The sequence below is a fragment of the Vanellus vanellus genome, assembly GCF_965231255.1.
Source record: "Vanellus vanellus genome assembly, chromosome: 6".
Classification (NCBI taxonomy): Eukaryota; Metazoa; Chordata; class Aves; order Charadriiformes; family Charadriidae; genus Vanellus; species Vanellus vanellus.
In genome coordinates this window covers 45,296,722-45,318,009 of record NC_138911.1, presented here as the reverse complement: position 1 = coordinate 45,318,009, position 21,288 = coordinate 45,296,722, and the positions used below count along the sequence as shown (strand labels likewise).

At 39.9% G+C, this 21,288-nt stretch overlaps 1 protein-coding gene across 1 annotated transcript; it reads left to right on the top strand.

Annotated features, from left to right (window-relative positions):
• Positions 1-335: 335 nt before the first annotated feature.
• Positions 336-20,342, top strand: FBXO33 (F-box protein 33; the record flags this gene model as incomplete). The annotated part of the gene is made up of 4 exons (XM_082485588.1): positions 336-883; positions 7,383-7,493; positions 13,105-13,790; positions 17,949-20,342. 4 exons carry the CDS (start codon positions 336-338, stop codon positions 18,218-18,220), a joined length of 1,617 nt encoding a protein of 538 aa, XP_082341714.1. The 3' UTR covers positions 18,221-20,342.
• Positions 20,343-21,288: the final 946 nt, after the last annotated feature.

Sequence of the window (21,288 nt, the reverse complement as noted above, 5' to 3'; positions counted from 1 at the left end):
TTCCATTCCCCCTGCGGGGTAATTCCGCCTCCCTCCGCCGCGGCGGCTCCCCTTGCCCCGCAGAAACAGAGCGCGGCGCCGGCGGCGTGTTCATTCATTCCCCCCCGCCCCCCGCCTCCGGGCCACGCGGCGCCGCGCGGGCGGGCGGGGAGGGGTATCCCGCCCACCTCTCCCCCACTTCGCACCCCTCCCCGCCGCGCTGGGGCGGTGGTAGAGCTCGCTCCACCCCTCGTTCCCCTCACCACTCCTCCCCCTCCCCCCGGCGGCGGCGCGGGTGGTGCGTCCCGGCGGCAGCCGTGTCCCGGCCGGCGCCCGCCCCCTCCGCCTTGTCATTGATGTTGTTGTTTTTGTCGCAGGAGCCGGAGGCGAGGCCGGGGCCGCCGCCGCCTGTGGCCGCCGCAGCAGCGGGGCTCGGGCCGGCGCCAGGCATGTCGGTGTGCGGGGAGGCGGTAGGCGCCGGCTCCCTGCCCAGCGAGCTGGTGGTTCATATCTTCTCCTTCCTGGCGGGCCCCGACCGGCTGCGGGCCTCGGCCGCCTGCTCGCACTGGCGGGAGTGCCTTTTCTACCCGGCCCTCTGGCCGCGCCTCCGCCTCAGCCTCCGCGTCTCGCCGGCCGAGCGCCCGCGCCTCGAGTTCCTCATGCGCAAGTGCGGCTGGTTCGTCCGTGAGCTCCGCGTACAGTTCGCCGCCGACAACTACCCCAGCGGCGGCGGTGGCGGAGCGGGGGGGGCGGCGGTGGCGGCGGCGGGCGAAGGGGCGGCGGCAGTGGCGGCGGCGGGCGACGGGGAGGCGCCGCCGCCGCCGCTGTGCCCGCGTTGGCTCGACCTGCTGAGGACCTACCTGGAGCTGGTGCTGTGCGTCCTGAGCAGCGTCCGCAACAACAGGTACCGCCGCCGGCCCGGCCCCGGGGATGAGGGGGGGAAGTGGGGAGAGGGCCGCGCCGCGCCCGGCGGGAGCCTGAGGCGAGTGGGGGGGGGCAGGCCCCGGAGGGGAGGCCGAGCTGCTTCAAACTGCCTTAATTCTTATCATATTCCGTGGTTTAATGGAAAATGTGGGTACAGGCGTTTCGTCGGCAAACGCCCGGTCTGTGTGCGAGGCGGGCGTAGCTGCCATGGGGAAAACTTCACCCTCGCTTGTTTTTTTGGGGGGTGGTGGTGTTTTGTTATGGAGCAAGTCGGAGCGGGGTGTTTGGATGCTTTGCCGAACCAGGCACCTTTCTGCCTTTAAAATATAAAGCGTTACTGCTAACAGGCTTCGGAGCTCTCATTGCGTGACTGCGAAAATAATTTAACGTCATGAGGAAACGAATGGAGGGGGCGTTAAAATTACAGCACTGGTGGTGGTTTTGTTTTTTTTTTTTTTTCCCTGGAGGGAGAGGGATGGAGTACTGCCCCAGTAAAATACTTTCGCCTTTCCGGCTATGAGGGAGGGGTTTTTGCTATTGAAAAGCTGAGCTTTCATGTTACATGCTAGACTGAGATTTGACTCAGTTTTCAGTAGGACGAGGGGTTTATGTTTGGGTTTTGTTTGGGTTTGTGTTGTTTTTTTTTTGTTGTGTGTTTGTTTTTTTTTTTTTTAATTGAAAAAATACTTCAGACATAGGACTTTCTTGACCAAATTGAATTTAAGTGATAGAAATTTTTTCCTGTGTTTTGGACTTAAGATGTGTTTAGATCATGCTTTTTTACAGACTTACTTTGGCAGGTTAGATACTTAATTTCCTCAAGTTGGAGTTCTTTAAAATGAAAATGCTTGCGTTCTGTTTACCGTGTATGGGTGTGATAGAGATAAATATCTTTTAAAAAAAGATAATAATCAGATATCCTAATATATGGCCTCTAGTCAGCACCCAGGACAGGAAAGCAAGGATATTACAGTTAGGTTACGATGTGTTTGGAAAGCCATGTAGATTTTAGAATAGGAAATGGTTAATAGTATTTCCCCTCTGTGCACATATAGCTTCACCTATCAAGGAAAAAAAAAAGCTGCAAGTATTTCAGGGTATGCTTAGAATGAATTAAACCTTGCTGATGGCCTTTGGAAAACTGTCTGCAACTGAATCATGGTCTGGTCACCGCCCTTCTTTGATTCCGGGTGGATTAGAGAGTAGTTTGAGGCCTTCCTTGCTTCTTTATTTTGAGTTGTAGCAAGAGAACTTTAAATGTAATTCCTCGTTGGTTTGAGATGAATGCAAATGAGGTGTGTGAAGTCTCGCTTTCAGTTCCTCAGCTCTGTTGTCCCCAGCAGGTACTTCCTGTGGTGCAGCTGTGGTGGTCGAGAGTTACAGACCTCACTGCTGAAAACGGCTCCTTGGTCCCAGCTCACCTTTGTCTTAATTTATTTCTTGTCCTGTGAATCCTCGGTGTGCAAATCTTGATCATCTCTCTTGATCGGTCTTCTCTTGCCTTTAAGGAGCTTTCACTTAATTGTTGAATGTTTGGGAAATCCAGCTAATGTCACGAGTGGAAAAAATGTTGCAGCTATGTTGGTGATTATCTGATCAGACAAATATCACTACATGGACTTGGAATTTTAAAATAAATAGTATCTGCAGGAGATGTTGCCTGAGGGTTTTGTTGAAAACAAAACAAAACCCAAACTAGAATGCTTTTTCTTTTTCCCTCTTTCTCACTAAAATACGAGGCTGTCAAAATTAAATGCCTTATGAGAAGGTTTCTGGTATACTTTTTCTTTTGAAAAAGATTAATTCTCCATGGCCTTATGTGAAATTTGTACAAGGACAGTTGCTTTCTAAAGTTCTTTTTACAGTTTCTTTGTGCGCAGTGGGGCTCAGGACTGCAGCAAAATACTATTTAGGAGTAGTTGTTTCTCCGGTACCTCTTCTCTGGTAGATTAGTATGATTTTGGTGGTAAGCCATAGGTGAAAAGTTACCAAGTTTGATAGGATTTCTCCTTAAAGTACTTCCTTGCTGTCTTCAAATCATTTGCATGCTGCTCTTTTGTTTTGAAATTAATAGTGTATGACTAGGGAACACTGGGTACCTAGTAATTACAGCAGGCTTTTTTTTTTTTTTATGAACATTAAAAAAATTGGGGGGGATTTACATTAAACACTTGACCTTTTATTCATATTTAATTTGTGAATAGAACCCTTTTTCCCCTTGAACAGATAAGGTTTTTAGTTTATTTTTATTTTTTTTCTTGCAAGGTAACTACTGATAACTGATTAGTTTGCATGTAGAACATTGTTTTTGAGCTTTTTAAGTAGAGTTCTGACATTGAAACGAGGTGGGAAGGAGCATTAATGTATCCAAATTGCTGCTTAGTTCTTACTGTGACTGCATGTCTAAACCGGAGGCAGTCACCTGCCTGATGCTTGGTTTTGTCTAAGGAATGACCACAGTCCAGTCACTTTATTTCCCTGCTTCTGTTTATTCATCTGTAACTCAAAGATAATTAATAATTCCTTCTTGTGCTTGCCGTATATCATGTACATGGGATAGCTATTGTAATTTCCAAAGTAATGCAAACAGCAGTGTTTTTAACTTCTCCAGTGGCTGAATCACTGTAAATGCATTCCTTTTGGAATTATGTTTAAAACAGGATGGTTCTTTCATAACTCCTGTCAGCCCTTATGATAGCTTTTTGGCAGACAAGTTCAAAGAACTTCCATCTTATACTTCAGAACTGGGGAGGAAGAAATCTGCTTTTATGAAATGGTATGCTGTTTCTTAACTGTGTAATCTTGTTGTAGGCTTTTAAATATATTATTAAACGATACAGTAACAACCCCCTTCCTTGCAGGAGAAAAAAAAAAGTACTTTAGATACCTCGAGAATTCCTTGAGGATTTACAATACTGCAGGATGTAAGAAAAGTAGTGACTAAAAGTAATGCTATTTCTAGATGCTCTCTTGGTTAGAGGAGAATGATGTGTATTTTTGCTAACAAAGTTTTCTAACAAAAGTGTTTTCTGTACAACATAAATTTGCCAATTTCTAAGCCTATCTGCATGCTAAGTCTCTAGAAAAATATCTTGGAGCGACGTTTGCTAGTTCTGATGGAATTAAGGAAATAACTACTTGTCCGCAACTTGGTTTAAAAACAACTGATAATATTCTGACAAGTATTATTGCTGACAGACAGTTGTCATCCAAAAAGGTACGTTCTAGGTGTGCCTCATATTTGAGGTAGAGCTCGTCGCCATAAACTTTATTTTGTGGATGGCAGCATATTACTCCCAAAATATTGCTTTAATAGTGCTGGGACCACGATGAACTCTAAAAATCTATAATTTGTTTAATTAAAAGGTACCAAAATAGCATTTATATTGATCTGTAACTTCTCCAAGAGCTATTATGTTTATGACAGTAAATTAAGTAAAATAACAAAGTATATTATTGCTTAAACAGTTGATGTTTACTTCCTATTAAAAAAAGGCGGGGGGAGAGCGGGTGGGCATCATGTTCTGTAGCAATATCATGAGGGACAAGTTGTTTCTTAGTGGCTTTTAAGAGAATCTAATAATCCGCGCCTTCTCAAATTGATCTTTCAAAACTAAGTTCTGGAAGGTAGGTGGGAGAGTGATGAACTTTCTGTGAGTCATTTAAATGCATACAGCAGCTAATAAGCAACTGCTGATCGTTCAGTGGGAAAATTCTGTGTTCTTTTACGTAACTTTGAAATCCCAAACTATGGTCTCTCCTCCGGCTGCTTACCAAGGAAGATCGCAAGGTAGTGGTTTCCACCCTCTGCCCCCCTGTCCTCTGCAGTACATTAATTTGTGTGACTTGTTTGATCTTTGCTGTGGAAACAAAAATGCAGATTATAGTAAAGCTGTGCTATCTTGGTGAAGTATGGTATCTATCTTGGAGTTGCCAAAAATTGGTGAATCACTCAAAATAGTAGACTGCATCTGTATCTGAGGTTTACTAATGGCTCTCTTCTGTTGGCAAAACCCAGTATAATAATACAATATGTGCCTTACTGCTTTGTTCATGGTGAATGTAAGCAAGACCATTTTGTTCTTTTTTTTCACTGGGTGGTCAAAAAGACTGACCAAAACTGAAGATGGAGCCTAATAAGAAGCTTATTACTTCTAATATGCTTTTTGAGCTAGTGGAAAATAAATGGTTTAGAAAACCTCAAAAAACACATGCTTTTCCCCAGCTGTGTGGACAGGTAGTACATAGGATTAAGATGCCGTTTATATTTAGCAAAATATGACAATTAACTTCTAAATAATTTTATTTAAGTAGCAATCACTTCACTAACTCTCTGAAATAAAGATGTGAGCTGAATGCCAGAGATATTATATGACACTGCAAAAAGTAGCAAAAATCTAATACTGTGGTGAACTATGATTAGATTTGTTGATGGTAATAGCTGTCCTGTGAATGGAAAAATAATTGGATGTTTTCATTGCTTAAGTTTTCTGTGTGTCTCTAACGCATGAAATGGTAGTCAAATAGACATAGTAAAAATGTATGGGATACTACTTAATAGCATTTCATGTGTCCTGTGGTTCAGTGGCTCTAAAATTAATACCTGCCTACAGTAGCATTTGCTGAGGGTATGAGTAGCACAAAACAAGACCTGTGTGTGATGTGAATTTGCAGGTGATTCAGAATTGTTCTGAAGATTGTATTTTGTCTCTTCGCTCTCAGAATTAAGTCGTTATGATCAGAAGATAAAAGCTTAGTTATAGCGTTGGCTGTGAACGCTGCCTTTCACACCAGGTGAAGGTTTCTGCTGCTTTCCCTGTTGTACCAAGGCTGTCTCTTACAGCTTTTGAGGAAAGAAGAGCCCAAAATACTCTCAGTGGTGGTGCCAGTGTCTTCGGATTTCCATGCCAAGCTTATTCTTCAGTATGATCAGGCATTGTCTTAGAGTTACAGAATATTGAGCATATGGTCAGGGCTCATTTTATGTTAATGTATCATTAGTACAGTAGTCCTGTATTAAAAAACCAAAATATTAAATTGTTAGAATTTCTGAAACAGTTGCAAAATCTTGGTATTTTGCTCCAGTATTTGTCTGACTCAATATGAAGCTTGTGGATCTTGCTATTAAATTGTTGTTCACCTACAGAAGAAAAGTAGCATGTGCAACGGTGGATAGATTTCAGGAAACTAGTGTACAGTTATTGAATACAGGAACTTCAGAACAGGTAAATTATGAGTTATGGTAGATACCAATTACAGACTGCAATTCATACTTACTTAGAAAAAATGTAAAACTTGGCTTTTTGATCCTCTCCCCCCAGCCTTTCGTAGAATATCAGTTCATACTGTGGAGGTAGTAAACTGGCAGCAGAGCGTTGTTATTTGAGCATTGTTATTGTATTGCATTTTCCTCAAAGCTGATATGAATATTAGCATATGATTTGTAAGACAGGATAAGGATTTATGTAACTAACTCAATTGTCAGCTACAGGTTAATTGGCATCTACTGTTTAAGATGAATTTAATTCATATATCCATTTTTGATGAAACTGGAGTTTCTGCCATGTTAATGATCAAGTGCAGACTAGTCCTTGCATGTTAGGAGTAAATCTAATTTACAGCATGTATAAATAAGAAAACCCAAAACTTAGTTAAAAAAATAAAAATCTTAAAATCAAATGCCACACAGGTATTCTAAAACTGCAGTCATTTTTGTATCTCTTGATCTTTTTTAGGAATAGAAAAGATGTAAGTCAGAGAAATAAACTGTACTAGGGAAAGGAAGACTTGACTGTCTAGCACACTGAGTCTGTCGAGCATAAAATTGGAGGTCATTCTTTTGCTTCTCTTTAGGTATCCCTTCTAAAAATTAAAATTATATGTCATGGTAGACGACTAATCCTCTTCTAGTCACTGATGGGAAGTATTGGAAAAGCTTCCCCTACTTTGATATAACAGAAATTAGATGCTGATTAGGGTGTGGGGAGCTCTCACTTTTCCTGTCTGAGGCTTGTGTTGCCTTGATTGAGGCAGGTTTGTGCTCCCATTTGTAACCCAGCTGCAATACGTTAAGTGCTCAGACAGGGTTGTTTGTGGTTGCGTTCAACTTGGGCGTTGAATGTTAAAAGGAATAGGTATTTGATGTTTTAATCTGTGACGCTTAACAGATGTGTTCCAAGGATTTAAAAGTGCATGAAAGCACTGCCAGAAGTTTTCTTTGTGGCGTAGGCCTGCTGAAAATACTCCTGTGGTGACTGAAACCTGGCATTTGCTTTTACAGCTGGATTCAGCGGTTTGTGTAGTCCTCTTCCCCTTTATACTTCAGTCTCATTTTTTGTAGTTCCATATGTGCCTGTATTCCAGGACAGTAGGATGTTTCCCAAAACAGACTACATGTTCCATGTAATAATGTGTTCTTATTGCCTGTGTTTTTGTCCAGAATGATTCCTCACAGTGTTTTTAATTTTGTCGGTTCATAGGAACCTCCAGAAGTTAAGTCTCTTTGGGGATATAAGCATTCTGCAGCAACATGGAAGTATATCAAATACATACCTCGGCAAGGTTGACCCTGATGGCAAGAAGATTAAGCAGTAAGTTATATTTGTAAATTGTCAAATACGTTAAGATGATAAAAACAGGTAACAGAACACAGATTTTCATGCCTGAAATATATGGCTAAGAAAGCTTTTAAGTTTCTTGATAGGATGAGAATCTAAATTCTTAAATTTAGTTGATTTCTGTTCCTAATATTTACATGAAGTAGTCTGTTTCTGTGGCTTTCCCCCCCCCCCCTTCTCAGCAGGGTGAGAATAGTTTCTTTCCTCTTTTCATTGTCTTCTAGAAACAATATTATGTTAATGGAACAAAAAGGGGAGGAGGGATGGGGGGTTGTTACCACCACCTCTACTATTGCATTACATGAAAAAATTAGGAAAGGAAGTGATCTATTGTGTTTCACAAGAATTGAGGATGTGTAGCAAGTAAACTTGAAAAAGAACATAAGCACAAACAACTTATTTCAAGTTACATCTCAAAACTAGGTTATGTATTTGCAGAATTCTTGGAAGATCATAGCTCACAGCGTCCTTGTGTTTTGTTCAGAGGTGTATTTTAGCGTGCCATAATTACATCATGGTACTGTCCTTGGATGGGTATGATCACAGTAGCTAGTTCTTTGGAAAAGGTTGAATACAATGTAAAAAGCTACTACCTTCTGGAATAAATTACTAAGAGCGAGTGATGCTAAGTTAACTATTTTAGCAATATTTCTAAAACTTTCCACATAGATAAAACCTGAATACCATAATTTTAATTTGTGTCAGTTTAAACATCTTTCTCCCAGTAGCCTGGGAGTGGAATAAGTTCAGCCACTCTAGATCTTTATTACTATTTTTTAGAGTGGTTTTAGAACTAGTGTAGGTATATTACGAGATGAATGTAAGTATGTGAACACAACCATTGAACTAAATGTTTGGTCCTAAATTTGCCAAACGGTGCAAATACAGATGTCTGTCATATACAGTGTCTTTGTTATCCATTATGCTTGGAATGCAGAACATGGAGCAATTTGGGATTCTATTTAGCGTAGGTACTGTAGTGATGTATGCAGGTAAAAGGCTGATTTGGTAAAAGCTCCTTTTTTCATGTCCTTTGTTGTGAAAACATGAATATGTAATCAAATCTTTGCCAAGGGTCTTCAAGAGAGCCACCTAAGCAGATGTTTACTTAGCTGAGTGCATGGTTAAACATTTCTTCAAACAGATAACAAAAATAAGTATGCACATTTTAGAGCCATGAACCATTTGAAACTCATTATCTAATTTGAAGTTAGTCTTTTAGGTGAATATTGACCTTTGCACAATTAATGAGCAAATAAATGCTACCTGGTTTTTGTTTGTTTGCTTTTAGTGGTTGTGTTTTGTTTTTGTTTTGTTTTGTTTCCCCCCCCCCCCCCCCCCCCCCCCCGAGAATAAAACAATGTGTTTGGGACCTGCTAGTCCTTTTCTAAATTAAAGGAAGGCTGGCAGTGTTTTACTCAGTGTTCTCAAGTTCATTGGCACAAGCAGCAGTACTAGCACTTTGTGGCTCCTTAGTCTTGTCTTTTGCAATTGGGGTTTGCATCAGTTAAGTTGCAAAACGTGGATACTGGTAACTAATACTGAAAGATATTGGGTGACCTTTGGAGACTGCGTTATTGGTAGTTGAGGATTTTTGGAACCGGTATGGTGATAACCTTACTAGCTGTTTCAGGAACTTCCTGCAATTAAAGCAGTTAGGAAAGAAAATGTGACACTTCCTTAAGTCCGTAGCATTGATCTGGGTGTAAAAGACCGTGGGTGAAATCTCAGCTAGTGCAGAACAGTTAGGGTGCTCCCCAAGGTTAAGAGTAAGGGTTGTTCTGAGGGAGAGGAGGCTTTGAATTGTGTTTTCAAAAATGTACGTTTGCAGTGATTGGATTGTGCTTGTGATGCTTTTTCTTTTTCTGTATAGCATATGTGTCCCTGGTTACTTTCTAAAATTCTCTTTACAACTTAATTCATCACTGTTGGGAAGTTCAGCATAAACAATACATTTGCCTTGAGTTGAACAAAGGGTAGTTGTTTAACATTTTGGCTTTCTGAAATCTGCTTCCTGTTATTGATCCACGTTGTTCAGATAGTTTGGTTTCCAAAAGAGCCAGTTTAGCCTCTGTTATTAAACAAAACATTTTGATTGATAATCTTTAATTAAACAATGGGCTCTGTATGGACCTTAGTAATATGATAGCCCTGGACAGGAAGCAAACAATGTGCTTCAGTACTGGTCAGGACTGGTTTTTGGGCTTAAACAGTAATTCAGCCTGCCTTGTCAGGCTTTGGTCTGTCCTCTGGCTGAAAGCACCACGTGGGGCATTAATTGTAAAAGTAATTTATTTTGATTTTTTTATTTTTTAAACAGTTTGCCCCAGTACGATCATTTGTAGATTTCATGGTGAACATCCCATGATTGCAGTTTACAAGAAGCAAAGGGGGACTGATTTAAGTACACTTGTTGAGGCACTGCTATGTTATGTTGCTTTCTTGCATGTGCTGAGCTCTGCTTATATTTCGTATTATACTTACTAAACTGTGATTAAACTTCAGCTTTGTAAGTGACCTTTAAGATAACGGTGTGTGAGTTAAATATTTTACTATGTGCTAGGCAGTTGAAGTAAAAGTTAGTATGATAATTAAGTGAATTCTCGCGAATTAACACCTACTTTATGTGTCTAAAATACTAGAACACAGTTTCGACTATTTTTGCAAACTCCAGTTAGATGCAGTCTGTTTATAAAAAAAAAAAATAGGATGTGTGTAAGAATTTGCAGGGGAGGAAAAGCCCTTGTAACCCCTGTTGTAGTGTTTGAAAAATTTTAAATATGTTAAAACTAATGGCATGTGGCTTATATTGTACTTCCTGTCTGGTCTTATTTATATAAAGCAGGTATTAAAAACAATCTAAAAGTGATCACTGTTAAATATTGTCTATTGAACTGTTTGGTCTTTTTATTAAATTGGCAAAGAACTGGGGGAAGGTGCCTGGAAAGTTTTCTTAGGATTTACTGGTTGGTAGACTGTCAGCGCAAATCTAAATACTTTGGTGCTTGCACTAGAAGTTTGATTGTGTAGATAGCATTGAATCAGTATCTCTCTTTTTAAAAGTTATTTAGTGCACCTCCTACAGGGGAGAGAACCCACCCTACAGCTGCAGAGTTCTGTATCATATTTCTTTTCATTAAGTTGTGTGAGTACTAGAACAGTACTTTTCTAAGCTTAGATGTTTAAGTCATATCAGAAGCACAATTTAAACAGATTTTTAGTGCAGTGAGGTATATAGATGGTAATATTCTACTGAGCATCTCAAAATTGATCTGTTGTCTTTTGAGTTGTTCTGTAAAATATTACAAGCACTACTTGGACTATTACAAAATAAATTCTACCATTGCTGCAACCATTAAGCACCTTTTGTAGATTGTTATGGTAAGGGGAAGGAGGGAAGAGTCTTTTTTCATTGGAAGAAATTCAGAAAGGGTCCTGTGGTAAACCTTTTTCTTTAGGGGATTGTCAGAGAATCTGCCTTCAATTTAAGCATTGGCAGGAATAATTATGAAACAGAAGTTGCCAGGATCAAAAAGGGCTCATCTGAACTGTAAAGGAATTTAGGAATAAAATAGCAAAACTACACTATCTGAGACTCTTGACTTGTTTAAAACTGTGTTTAATTTGTGTTGCAGTTGCCAATGCTCAGTTTAAGGGAAAAAACAAAGTATTCAGAGAAGATCTGGAAGAACTGAAATCTTTAAACCTAGTGACTATACTAGGCAAAACCTTGGCAGTTATTCTGAGGTGTATAGTAGGTAGCTACAATAACCGCACCACCTTTTCCACTGACAAGGAGAAGTCAGGCCTCGCAAACCCAGTGTGTTCTTAGGAGAAGGAAGAAAGCACGTGCAGGCAAGGGAGAGGATGAATAAGGATTTGCAGAGGGAGAGGATGAATAAGGATTGATCTTTTAACTTTCTTATAACAGAAGGATTATGGGGCATCAAAGGTAGTAGGTGACAGGTTCAGAACAAGCAAGAGGAGGGGGGAATTGCACTGCAGAGTTCTTTATTATTGGATGTTACAGTTGCTAAAAGCTTACTTGGCTCAAAGAGGAGCCTGGATAAATTTGTAGAAGCGAGGTCCCTGAGGGTTGCTAAATACAGAAACCCACCTCCTGTCTGAGTTCCAAATTTTTGGAAACTAAGGAGATATTTGAGAAATATCCCTATGTGCTTTCATTGTTCTGTTGCACTTTGTAAAACATTATAGTGTTTCCCTGCTGTCAGCCAGAACACTGGGCTAAATAAGACTTTAATTTTGTCTGGATGTTATCTTGTTTAAAGATATGTGGATGAGAATAAGAACTTTGCAACATTGTTTTGCTTAGATGTAGAAAGTGTACACATATTCATAACAATAAAGGAAAAAGTGTTCTGTACAAAACATTATTTGATTTTGAGGCACAAAGATTTCTGCTAATTTTGTTCTGAAGGTGTTTATATCTTATTTTTTGGTGTTTCATGGAGTTGGCATAGCCTGGCTCAGCTGCTTCACTTAAATGCTGATCTATCTTTCTGGCTGAGCAGGGCTTGAGATCAAACTCTCATCTACGCATGTGTCCTAGCACATATAGGGTCAAAGAACACTTGTCATTTGGGCAAGAGGAGTCTTTTGGGCCTTAGCAGCTGCAGGGTGAAAGCTTAAAAAAATATTTATTTGGAGAAATTTTGTAGAGTTTGACTGTAGTATTTGAATTTAGTATTCAAAATCTTATCTTAAAATACTTTGGTTGCCTTCCTGAAGTAAATATCTAACCTAAAGGACATCCCTTCATTAGAAAAATAAAGGGGTAGGAGAGGTGGGATGCATCAGAATAAGTGCATAATAATCACGCAGTGTAGTAAATGGTATGAGGATTCTGGCACTGCCAGAATCATCTGTCACTGATAATCTGAGATGGAAATGTTACCATGTCCACATTGTTTTGATAAAACCTGAACCCATTGACACTTGAAAATCTAGTTAGCTGTACATTCAGAATTATTTAAAGGATCATCTTATATGTTTGTTGTTTACCCTTTAATAAGCGAAGTCAAGCAAGTAGTTTCAGGTCGTTCTAACTTATGCTCAAAGTGAAGTTTCTGCAACCTTTCATTGAAAATGACTTTTTTTTTCCATATTGAATTTGCAGTTCTGGAGAGGTTAGCAAATATGAAAAGCTGTTTTTAAAAACAAGAACTGTGTTTTAAAAGCACTACAGGTTTTCTTATTTGCATAACCTTTAAATGTATGTGGGAGGGTGTTAAATACGTGCTGAGAAATACATGAAATGAAGGTTCATAGTGTGCCACTGTTTTTTGAAAGACAAAGTACTTTTTTTTTTTTTTTTTTCTCAAGATAGTTTACAATTTTAACTTTTTAAATGCAGTGAAGGTTAAATTGCTGTGGAAGGTCTGCAGTCAGGTTCTAACATTTGTAGTTCATAAGAACCATGATAATAGCACCTTCCTGTGGAATAAGGCCATAAATGAAAGAAGAATAATAATTCTTAAATTAAAAAAAAAAAAAACAGAATGCTATGCAATTGTAAGACTTAACCATGTTTAATAGGATCATTGTCTGTTTTGTTTACTTGCAGAATACAACAGCTGTTTGAAGAGATATTAGGCAATAGCAGGCAATTGAAGTGGCTGTCTTGTGGGTTTATGCTGCAAATAGTAACTCCCACATCATTGTCCTCCTTATCAAACCCCATAGCCAACACCATGGAACACCTGAGCTTACTGGACAACCACATCCCTGGTAATACCACTCTTATCACTGCGGTTGAATTGGAGCGCTTTGTGAATCTGCGTTCGCTTGCTTTGGATTTCTGTGATTTTACAGCTGAAATGGCAAGAGTCCTGGCTGATAGCAACCATGTGCCTTTGCATCGACTGTCTCTCCTGGTCCACAGCGTTTCCATAATGCACAAGTCATTGGACAGTATGCCAGAAGATGAGAATTGGAAGGCGCTGACTCGCAACAGCACCAATCTTCGGGTCTATATAATGGCTTTTGATGTCAAGAGTGATGATATGTTAAGGATTCTTAAGCCAAGTATCCCCCTAGAGAGGATTCACTTTGACAGCTACATCACTTGTGTTTCAGGGGCTGTTGTTGACCTCATATCCAGGCAGTATGACAAGTTTCTCACTCATTTTATACTCATGAATGATGTGATAGATATGTCTGGCTTCCCAGATCTTAGCGACAACCGGAATGAAGATCCACTTGTCTTATTAGCCTGGAGGTGCACAAGACTCTCTCTTCTAGCTGTTCATGGTAGGTAATACGTTGCATGGGCATAGTATGTGACTTTGAAATACTTGCAGCATTTCAGCCTTTGTAATCATAATTTGTTTCAGTAGAGTGCTCTTCAAAAGTCTGCTGCACAGTTGCTATACGTGCTGTTGTACCTTATACTGGTATTTTCATGTTTTGAAATATGAAGGTGTTTATTGTGTTTGAGTTCTAAAGATACTTGTAGCTTACTAACATCTATTGAGAAGTCACAGAGGATTTAGTTAGATTGCTCGCAGAAATTAGGATAACTAAGAATTGAGCATTCCAGGAGGCTTATCCTGAAAGTGGTCTGCACTGTGCAAATTCTACCAAGTGGCTTGGCTGGTTATGTGGATGTGAACACTGAAAACATTTGCTGTTGTACTGCAAGCTCATATGCTGGCAAGATTAGATGATTATGCTTCCTGTTTGTAAATAACATGGATTAAGTGCCCCAAGGCTGAGGGGGGGGAAGTCTGTTACCAATTGAGTAAGACTTTGCCAGCAGATGAAAGTTGAAAAATATCATGTGGAGGAGGTTGCCTCCCTGAGTGCATTGGTTTCACTGGTAATACCAGAGCTAGGTTTATCCCACCTATTTATTTATGATATAACTGCAAAGAAGAAGGAAAAAAAAAAAGATGTGCATTTGTATTCAGCTCTGTCATCAGTACAGTACTTGCTAGAAGTTACAGTTGTTAAGGCACCTGCAACCGAAATAATGCAGAATAGCTCTTTTTGTTTGAGCTCGAATCAGCTTACCAAGACCAAGTTTGCCGGTGCATGAAGGAGTTAAGTGATGACTCTGTATTGTGTTATATAAGAGTGAATGTCCCTTTCTGCAGACTGCTTGGGGGAGTAAATCTCCAGTCATTCAGCACAAACAGAAGGGACCTTCAGCAGTGAAGGTTGTACATTCAGATTTCGGTTGGTTGAAATGAAAAGGTCCTGATGTATTTGCTAGAAAAAGGTTTTGCACCCTCTTCTGAAAAAATCAGGGTGGGAGGGGGATCAGTTCAGCTGTCCCTCCTTTATAGTTTCCAGGTCTGGCAGATTTTGGATACTGGCACATGACCTTACCACTCTAAGTGTGGTAACTAGCAGTTTCTTTTAAAGTTTGGATACAAATTTGAGGATCTTTTAAAAACAACTAAAAAAAAAAGTTACGTTACCTTAAATTATCCTCCTCCTACAGGGAAGTCCTCTAATATATTATCTAAACTTAGAAAGATGGTAAAATATCTGAACATAAGCCAGCATAAGCATCTTTTAATACCAGCACATGTCTATTCAGTAGAAGGTATTAGTCTGTGCAGAGCATTGGGAAAGCAAACACCTTCTACGGTTCTGTCTAGCAAATGGTTGTTGCTGCATTTTCTTTGTTTCGAGAGATGCCGTATATACCCAGAGGAGAGAATGGCCAAATAACACCCTTGCTCTGATGTTGGGATTCAGATTCTTTCCCCTTCTTTTCTCCCCTCCTTGCAGCATAAGATAGCTAAGCTGCTTATAAATGCCTCCTGATCTTTTTTTAAGCTGTGAATATGACTTCTCTGGTACTGTAGCATAAGCGCCTTTTTTTCTAGAGTAGCAACTGTGAGAAGAACATGACTAGGAATAAAGATCTGGAACACTGTGATGCTTCGGTACAGCATCTTAGCCTCTTTTTTTATTTCTGAGGCTTACCAAATAATGGTTTCTGGCTCCGCTTGTCATATTCTTCATGGTACTACGAAGCTTCCTTCAGGAAAAAAAATTGGTGTTATTGTTCAAGGTGCCATAATTCTCTTTATATGTAATTGTTTATATTTCTTCTCCTGAAGTGTTTATTCTTCAGTTTCCAATACTTCTCAGGGGTTTTGTTTGTTTGGTGTTTTTTTTTGTGTGTGGGGGGGTTGTTTTGTTGTGGTTTTTTTTTTCTTTGTTATTTTTGTTTAGTTTTTTTGTTTGTTTTCCCTCTTTTGCTATTAGTTTGCCCTGAAAAAAACTTTGATTTACCTATAGTTTTGGTTGCCACTTGTCTATTACCAAAAGAGGGGGAAAACATATCCTGAGGACACTCTTTTCCTTGAGTGCCTCAAGATTCTGTTCTGTCTTTTGTGGGAAGTCATATCATCTTTCCACCAAGGTAGCATCTTCAGGAGCAGAGGAAAGCTGACTGAAGAATATTAAATACATTCTTGTAGAATGAAGGAAGAGTGTGACGTGTATATGGCCGTTTGGGATGGGGACAGTAGGATAGTCAGAGTAGTATGATCTGACACTGTGAATAAAAAGCACAGCCCATCGATGGGGGAGCTGAAGCCTTTTGGTCCCCACCCCCCCCCTTCTGGAGAGAAGGACACTTTTCATGTGGACTTTCAAGACTTTGTGTTGTAAACTGTTGTTACCTACAAGATTCTCAGTTTTATTCTGTCCATGAGCAAAACTACAGTTCACATTTTTACTAGCAAGGAAAAACAAATTATGGTGCTGCCTGTAGTGAATTTGTTGTTCAGTGATACTTGCGGTGAAGTGATCATTCACTGTTGCCTCTGAATACTTCAGCTGGACAGAGGCTTTTTGGCTGCTGGGAGGTTACTGGGAAACTTCAGGCAAAACTTTTGAAAGGAGAATTAATTTAAAATAATAAGTTGAGAATAAGATGGTTGTTCCAGAGCGTAGGGGATCTGACTGTGAAAAGTTCCGGCAAAGGCCATGTACCTGAACCACAAGGATGGTACAGGGGACTTAACTGCAGTTGTTGTTCCCTTTATTCTTGCACTTTCTGTCAAAGATTGCTTTATAAAGTTCCTTTATGATCAAGATAACTGGAAGGTGTTGTGAGCTTCTTCAAATTCTGATAGGAGAGTCTCATCGTACAGGTGGAATTTTCCATTGGGTTTAACGTCCTGCAGCCTTACTGATGGCTTTATCTTCTGTGGACAGTTGTGCCGGAGGTGAAGTATCAGCAGATGAAAATCATGGCAATTCATGCATTCCTAATGGTTAATATACAAGAAATGAGCCATGCAGATGCGTGCAGGCTTCTTTGTTAAAAACTTATTCTGAGCAACATATTTCCATTTTTATTTTTAGAGACAAGCAGTAGGAAAAAGTAAAAGAAAACAGAATGAAAAATTCTCCTTACTTTACTACTTTGACATCAGTTTTCTTCATTCTTTAACTAGCTTTCTTACATTATGATGTAGAGCATTTTAACTGCATTGTTGAAGGCCAAACCACAGTTAGTTTTTATTTCTCAGCAGCTTAACTTTCCCAGTTCAAATACTGTGCAGACCGCAGCTTTACTTGGAATCTAAGTGGGCATCTCACTGAGAGGCTTAGCACCTGTGAGAGTGATGATGAAGGCAGAATGAGCCTTCCCTTTTGCAATGGAAGGGCTGACTTGGCAGAGCTCCCAAAAAGGGAAGTTCCCAGATCATCTGTGGTTTGCATCGGAATAAGGAGGAGCTCAGCTCTTGCCTTAGCCAGGGTACAGAAAGCTAACGGGTAGCTGTGGAGTAAGTGTTTTTAAAGAGGGATGCCAATATACACTAATAGGAAGGGAAGGAAGCTTTAATTATGTTTAATCTCAGATAGAAAAATAAGATACATGTAGGGTTTTTTTTTTTTAATTTTCTTTTTTTTACTGGAGTGACCTATTTCCTGGAGAGCCTTCTGTTTTGTGTGTTGTGGTTTTTGTTTGCTTTCTTTGTATTTTTTTTTCTCCTACCTCTAATGCAACAATAGCAAACCATTTTTTTTCTAGCACAAGCACAGTTTTAAAACAGTTCTTTTGTACATTCACTTAAAATAATTGATTACTTACATTTTTCATTTGATTGATTTATACAACAAAGTAGATCACAGGAGGTTTGATATTGTAGATATAACTTAACTTGGAGTAAAGAAGGCCTCTTGTCTATAAATGGTGAAAAAATTAGATCTAGAAAATCTTGGTCAATCTGAAATATTTTTGATACTTCCTCATTCAGAATATAAAATGGGGCTTTATGACTTGCAACCAAAAAAAAAAAGCTGTAGGGGGACTCTGCCAGATGGAAGATGACAAAATAGGTTGGGAAGGATGTCAAGATGATCTGGTACTAAGTACTTCAGTAAAAAAAATGCCTTGTAGCAAAATGACAGAGCAACCTTCTTGTTTTCTCCCCCTAGGTTACACAGTTTGGGCTCATAATCTCATAGCTATTGCTCGTCTTCGTGGCTCTGACCTGAAAGTTCTGGAAGTCACAGAAGAAAGCATTGATTTCGACCAAGGAGAACTGGCTGATCAGGATGTGGATCCAGTACACAATCTCATTGAGCAAGTATCTCTTGGATTGGGTCGGCCTTGGCACGCAGTCATGGACATAGAGCTGCTCAGTGTCTTCACTGAGCCAACCCGTCACTTCTACAGAGAGATGCAAAGCTTCAGTGAAGGCATTTAGCTCCTTATTTACAATTCCTGTGGTTACATATGCAAGTAGGGTCCTATTATGTTTTTTCAGTAGCGTGAATTAACCCCTTTTGTGCTGTGTTTAATCAGTATTAGCTATATAGAATTATATGTGTATTCTACTTCTTGATCAAAGAACGTAGTCGGGTATTGGTTTAGAAGCTGAAAGTGGCAGTGTTTAGGGTTTTCACGGTTAATGGACTTGCCTACCAAACCTTACAGAGATACAGCCGAAGGCTGTCTGAGGTTGCCAGCTAACTTTACTTTTATTGAGGAACTGCATTTTTGAATGATTTTACTATTATATCGGAGTTCTGTGCTCAGGAGCCAACTCTTTTTAATACCCATATCCATGGCCCAGTGGATTTCTATGCTGTCGTTGTGCGCGTAATCCGGTAGCATGCTACTTAATAGGCTTAAAGGAAGAGAAGTCTATCCAGGGCTGTTCGTTGTAAGACTGTCACCTTGCTTTATTTCACGTGCAGATTCTGAAGCATGATTTAACTACCATTCTCAGCTTTTCTTAGCTGTTAAGCGGCGGTGTGAAACACTAGCTTTTCAGGTACCTGCGCTTACAGATTCACTCCATAAGTTGTAGTCTTTCGGATTCTTTGCAAACTCCTCCTCTTGTTCTCGTGTTCTGTCATCTTCCTTAAAAGTTAGCTTTGGGCCAAAGTTTAAAAGGAAAAACCAAGAGTGCGCACTCTGATGAGGTAAAAACACAACAGTGAAGACTTGAACACAAAGGTATACACCTGCAAACAAACATTAGTCGTGAAATCCCTAGCAACCAAGTCACTGGATTTTCTCTGTCAGCGCCTGTGTCAGCTGCCAAAGAATAGATTAAAAACGAAGAAGTGCCCACATGCTGGCAGGGGCAGGCCAACTTTTGGCCAGCCAGATACTGCTAGATTGTAATATATAAGGTCGAATTTCGACCTGTGGTACACAGCTGTGCTGTGGCTCAGTCAGCAACCTCAGAACTCTTAACAAACATGCACCTGTTTCACTGTGAATAGTGAATGTAAAGGAAGGAAAGGAAACAAATACAAAGCTTGTTCTATCACAGATATGAGCTGCTATGATGCATGAAGAACATTCCATGAAGTATGTTTTAAAATCTTGTTATATCTGAGAGGCTTTAAAAGCCGATTTAACTGTTTCAGGGCAACCGCGGTACAGACGTGGTCTCTGTGAGACTTCCACCTGACCCCAGTTTTAAGTGGTACGAATGTTGTGCATTTAATGTTTAAAGGACAGTCTGCAATAATAAAGTAAGTGGCCAACGTGGGTGCCCAGCAGTGCTGAGACCTGGCTGCTATATTGTAAGCTTTGGAAAACACAATTTATGCAACAGATGTCCAGATATGATTCTATTTATGGAAAAAGTTTATATGTGTTTTACAAATGGTTTTACCATCTTATATTAAAATGACCTTTTGACAGGTGTGCGCTGTTTTGTCTCCAGTGAGCACATACCATGCGGATTTTATATGTACATCAGTAGAGTGAATCCACTGGCACAGTGTGTGTATATGCCAGATGTGGTGAGATTTTATCTTATAAATGTGATCAGATAAAAAAAACTCCTGACAGAAAATGTAAGGAAACCAGCTGAATGTTTGAATTGATGACTGATGTTGTATGGTTTATGTTAAATGTATATTCTTTTAATCAATGAATAAAGCATTAAAAATTGATCGCTGTATAAAATATTTTATTGTATCAGCATGAAGATTTTTAGAATTAAAACGCAACATCGTTCATAAGCTGTGTATAACTGGTAGCTCCCATTGTGTTTAGGTCGACAAAAGAGTCTAAAATAAGTCGTAGAGTAATTTTTTTTTAATTTGGCTGAATTTTGTCAACATTTTCGGGGGGAGGGGAGGAAGGGGAAGGATGCTTTGCTAAAGATCAGACTATCGGACCAGTTAGCACAAATGATATGTCTTACTAGACTGATACAGTAAACTGTGGATTGTAGAATATAGACGACTATTTTTGAGAAATTCCTTCATCCATTGCATTGCTTAAATCAAAATCTAATGTGCTCAAGAAAAATGTGTAGTACTTCTTTGGTGTCCCACTATTAAATAGATTATGAATACCTGCAATGCTTCAGTTTGACGTTTTATCCGTACTCAGGAGTACGTAGCTGTGCATTCTGAATGAAAACTGCAAATGTCTGGTAAGCTGCCGAAGAGCTGCCATGCGCTGCGGTGGCTGATTGTGCTGTGAGAATTGTCGGAGTGGCTGTTCAGTGTGCGCCTGCCAAGCACAGAATTAATTTGAGCTTCTGAACTTCATTTTAGGATCATCCAAACCGCTACCAAGCATGAGAATCACGCTGCTTGTTGTTTAAGCAGTCTCCTAGATGTAGATTTGGGTAGCAAGATCACTTACCAACATAGTGACGAGATGCTGTGAGTAATAAGGTAAATACAGTTACACCTTTTCATATCCCAGAAAAGTGAAGAAATGGGACTTTGTCTCAGTGCCTTTCAGGGCTCAGCCTCAGGAGGGAGGTTTATGTAGCAGTTAAATCTGACAGGGGTTGTTCAGCATCACCTGGAGCTTCAATTTGAGCATCATCTGGACCTTAAATTTGGTCGTACAGTGATCAAGATTGCTGGCTTTTTCTGTGCACCTTCCTGAAGCAAATGCTGCATCCTCTAGTTTAAACAGAGTTGCAGGATGTTAATTTTATCTCTGCAGACTGCTGTGTTTCTATGGATAACTGCCTGACTTAATGCAGTTGGGAAGTAACTTGTTTACCTCTCTGTTACATAAACGTGTTTCTCATCTTAGTAACCCATTTTCTGCTTTGTTTTTAATTAACTTAATCTTGAAAGGTAAGATAAGGAGCAGGAGAAACAGGCCACTTGACTACTGTGGAGACGCCCAGTCCTTTCACTTACTGCAGTTATAGCCACAGTGTTTGCAATAGGCTGCCGGATGGATGGATGTCTGTTGTTAGTACTCCAGGACCGATTTTTCCATAGGGTCTGAAGTCTAATCACTGGGTATGGCTCATGTACGAAGTCAATGTACTTAAGAAAG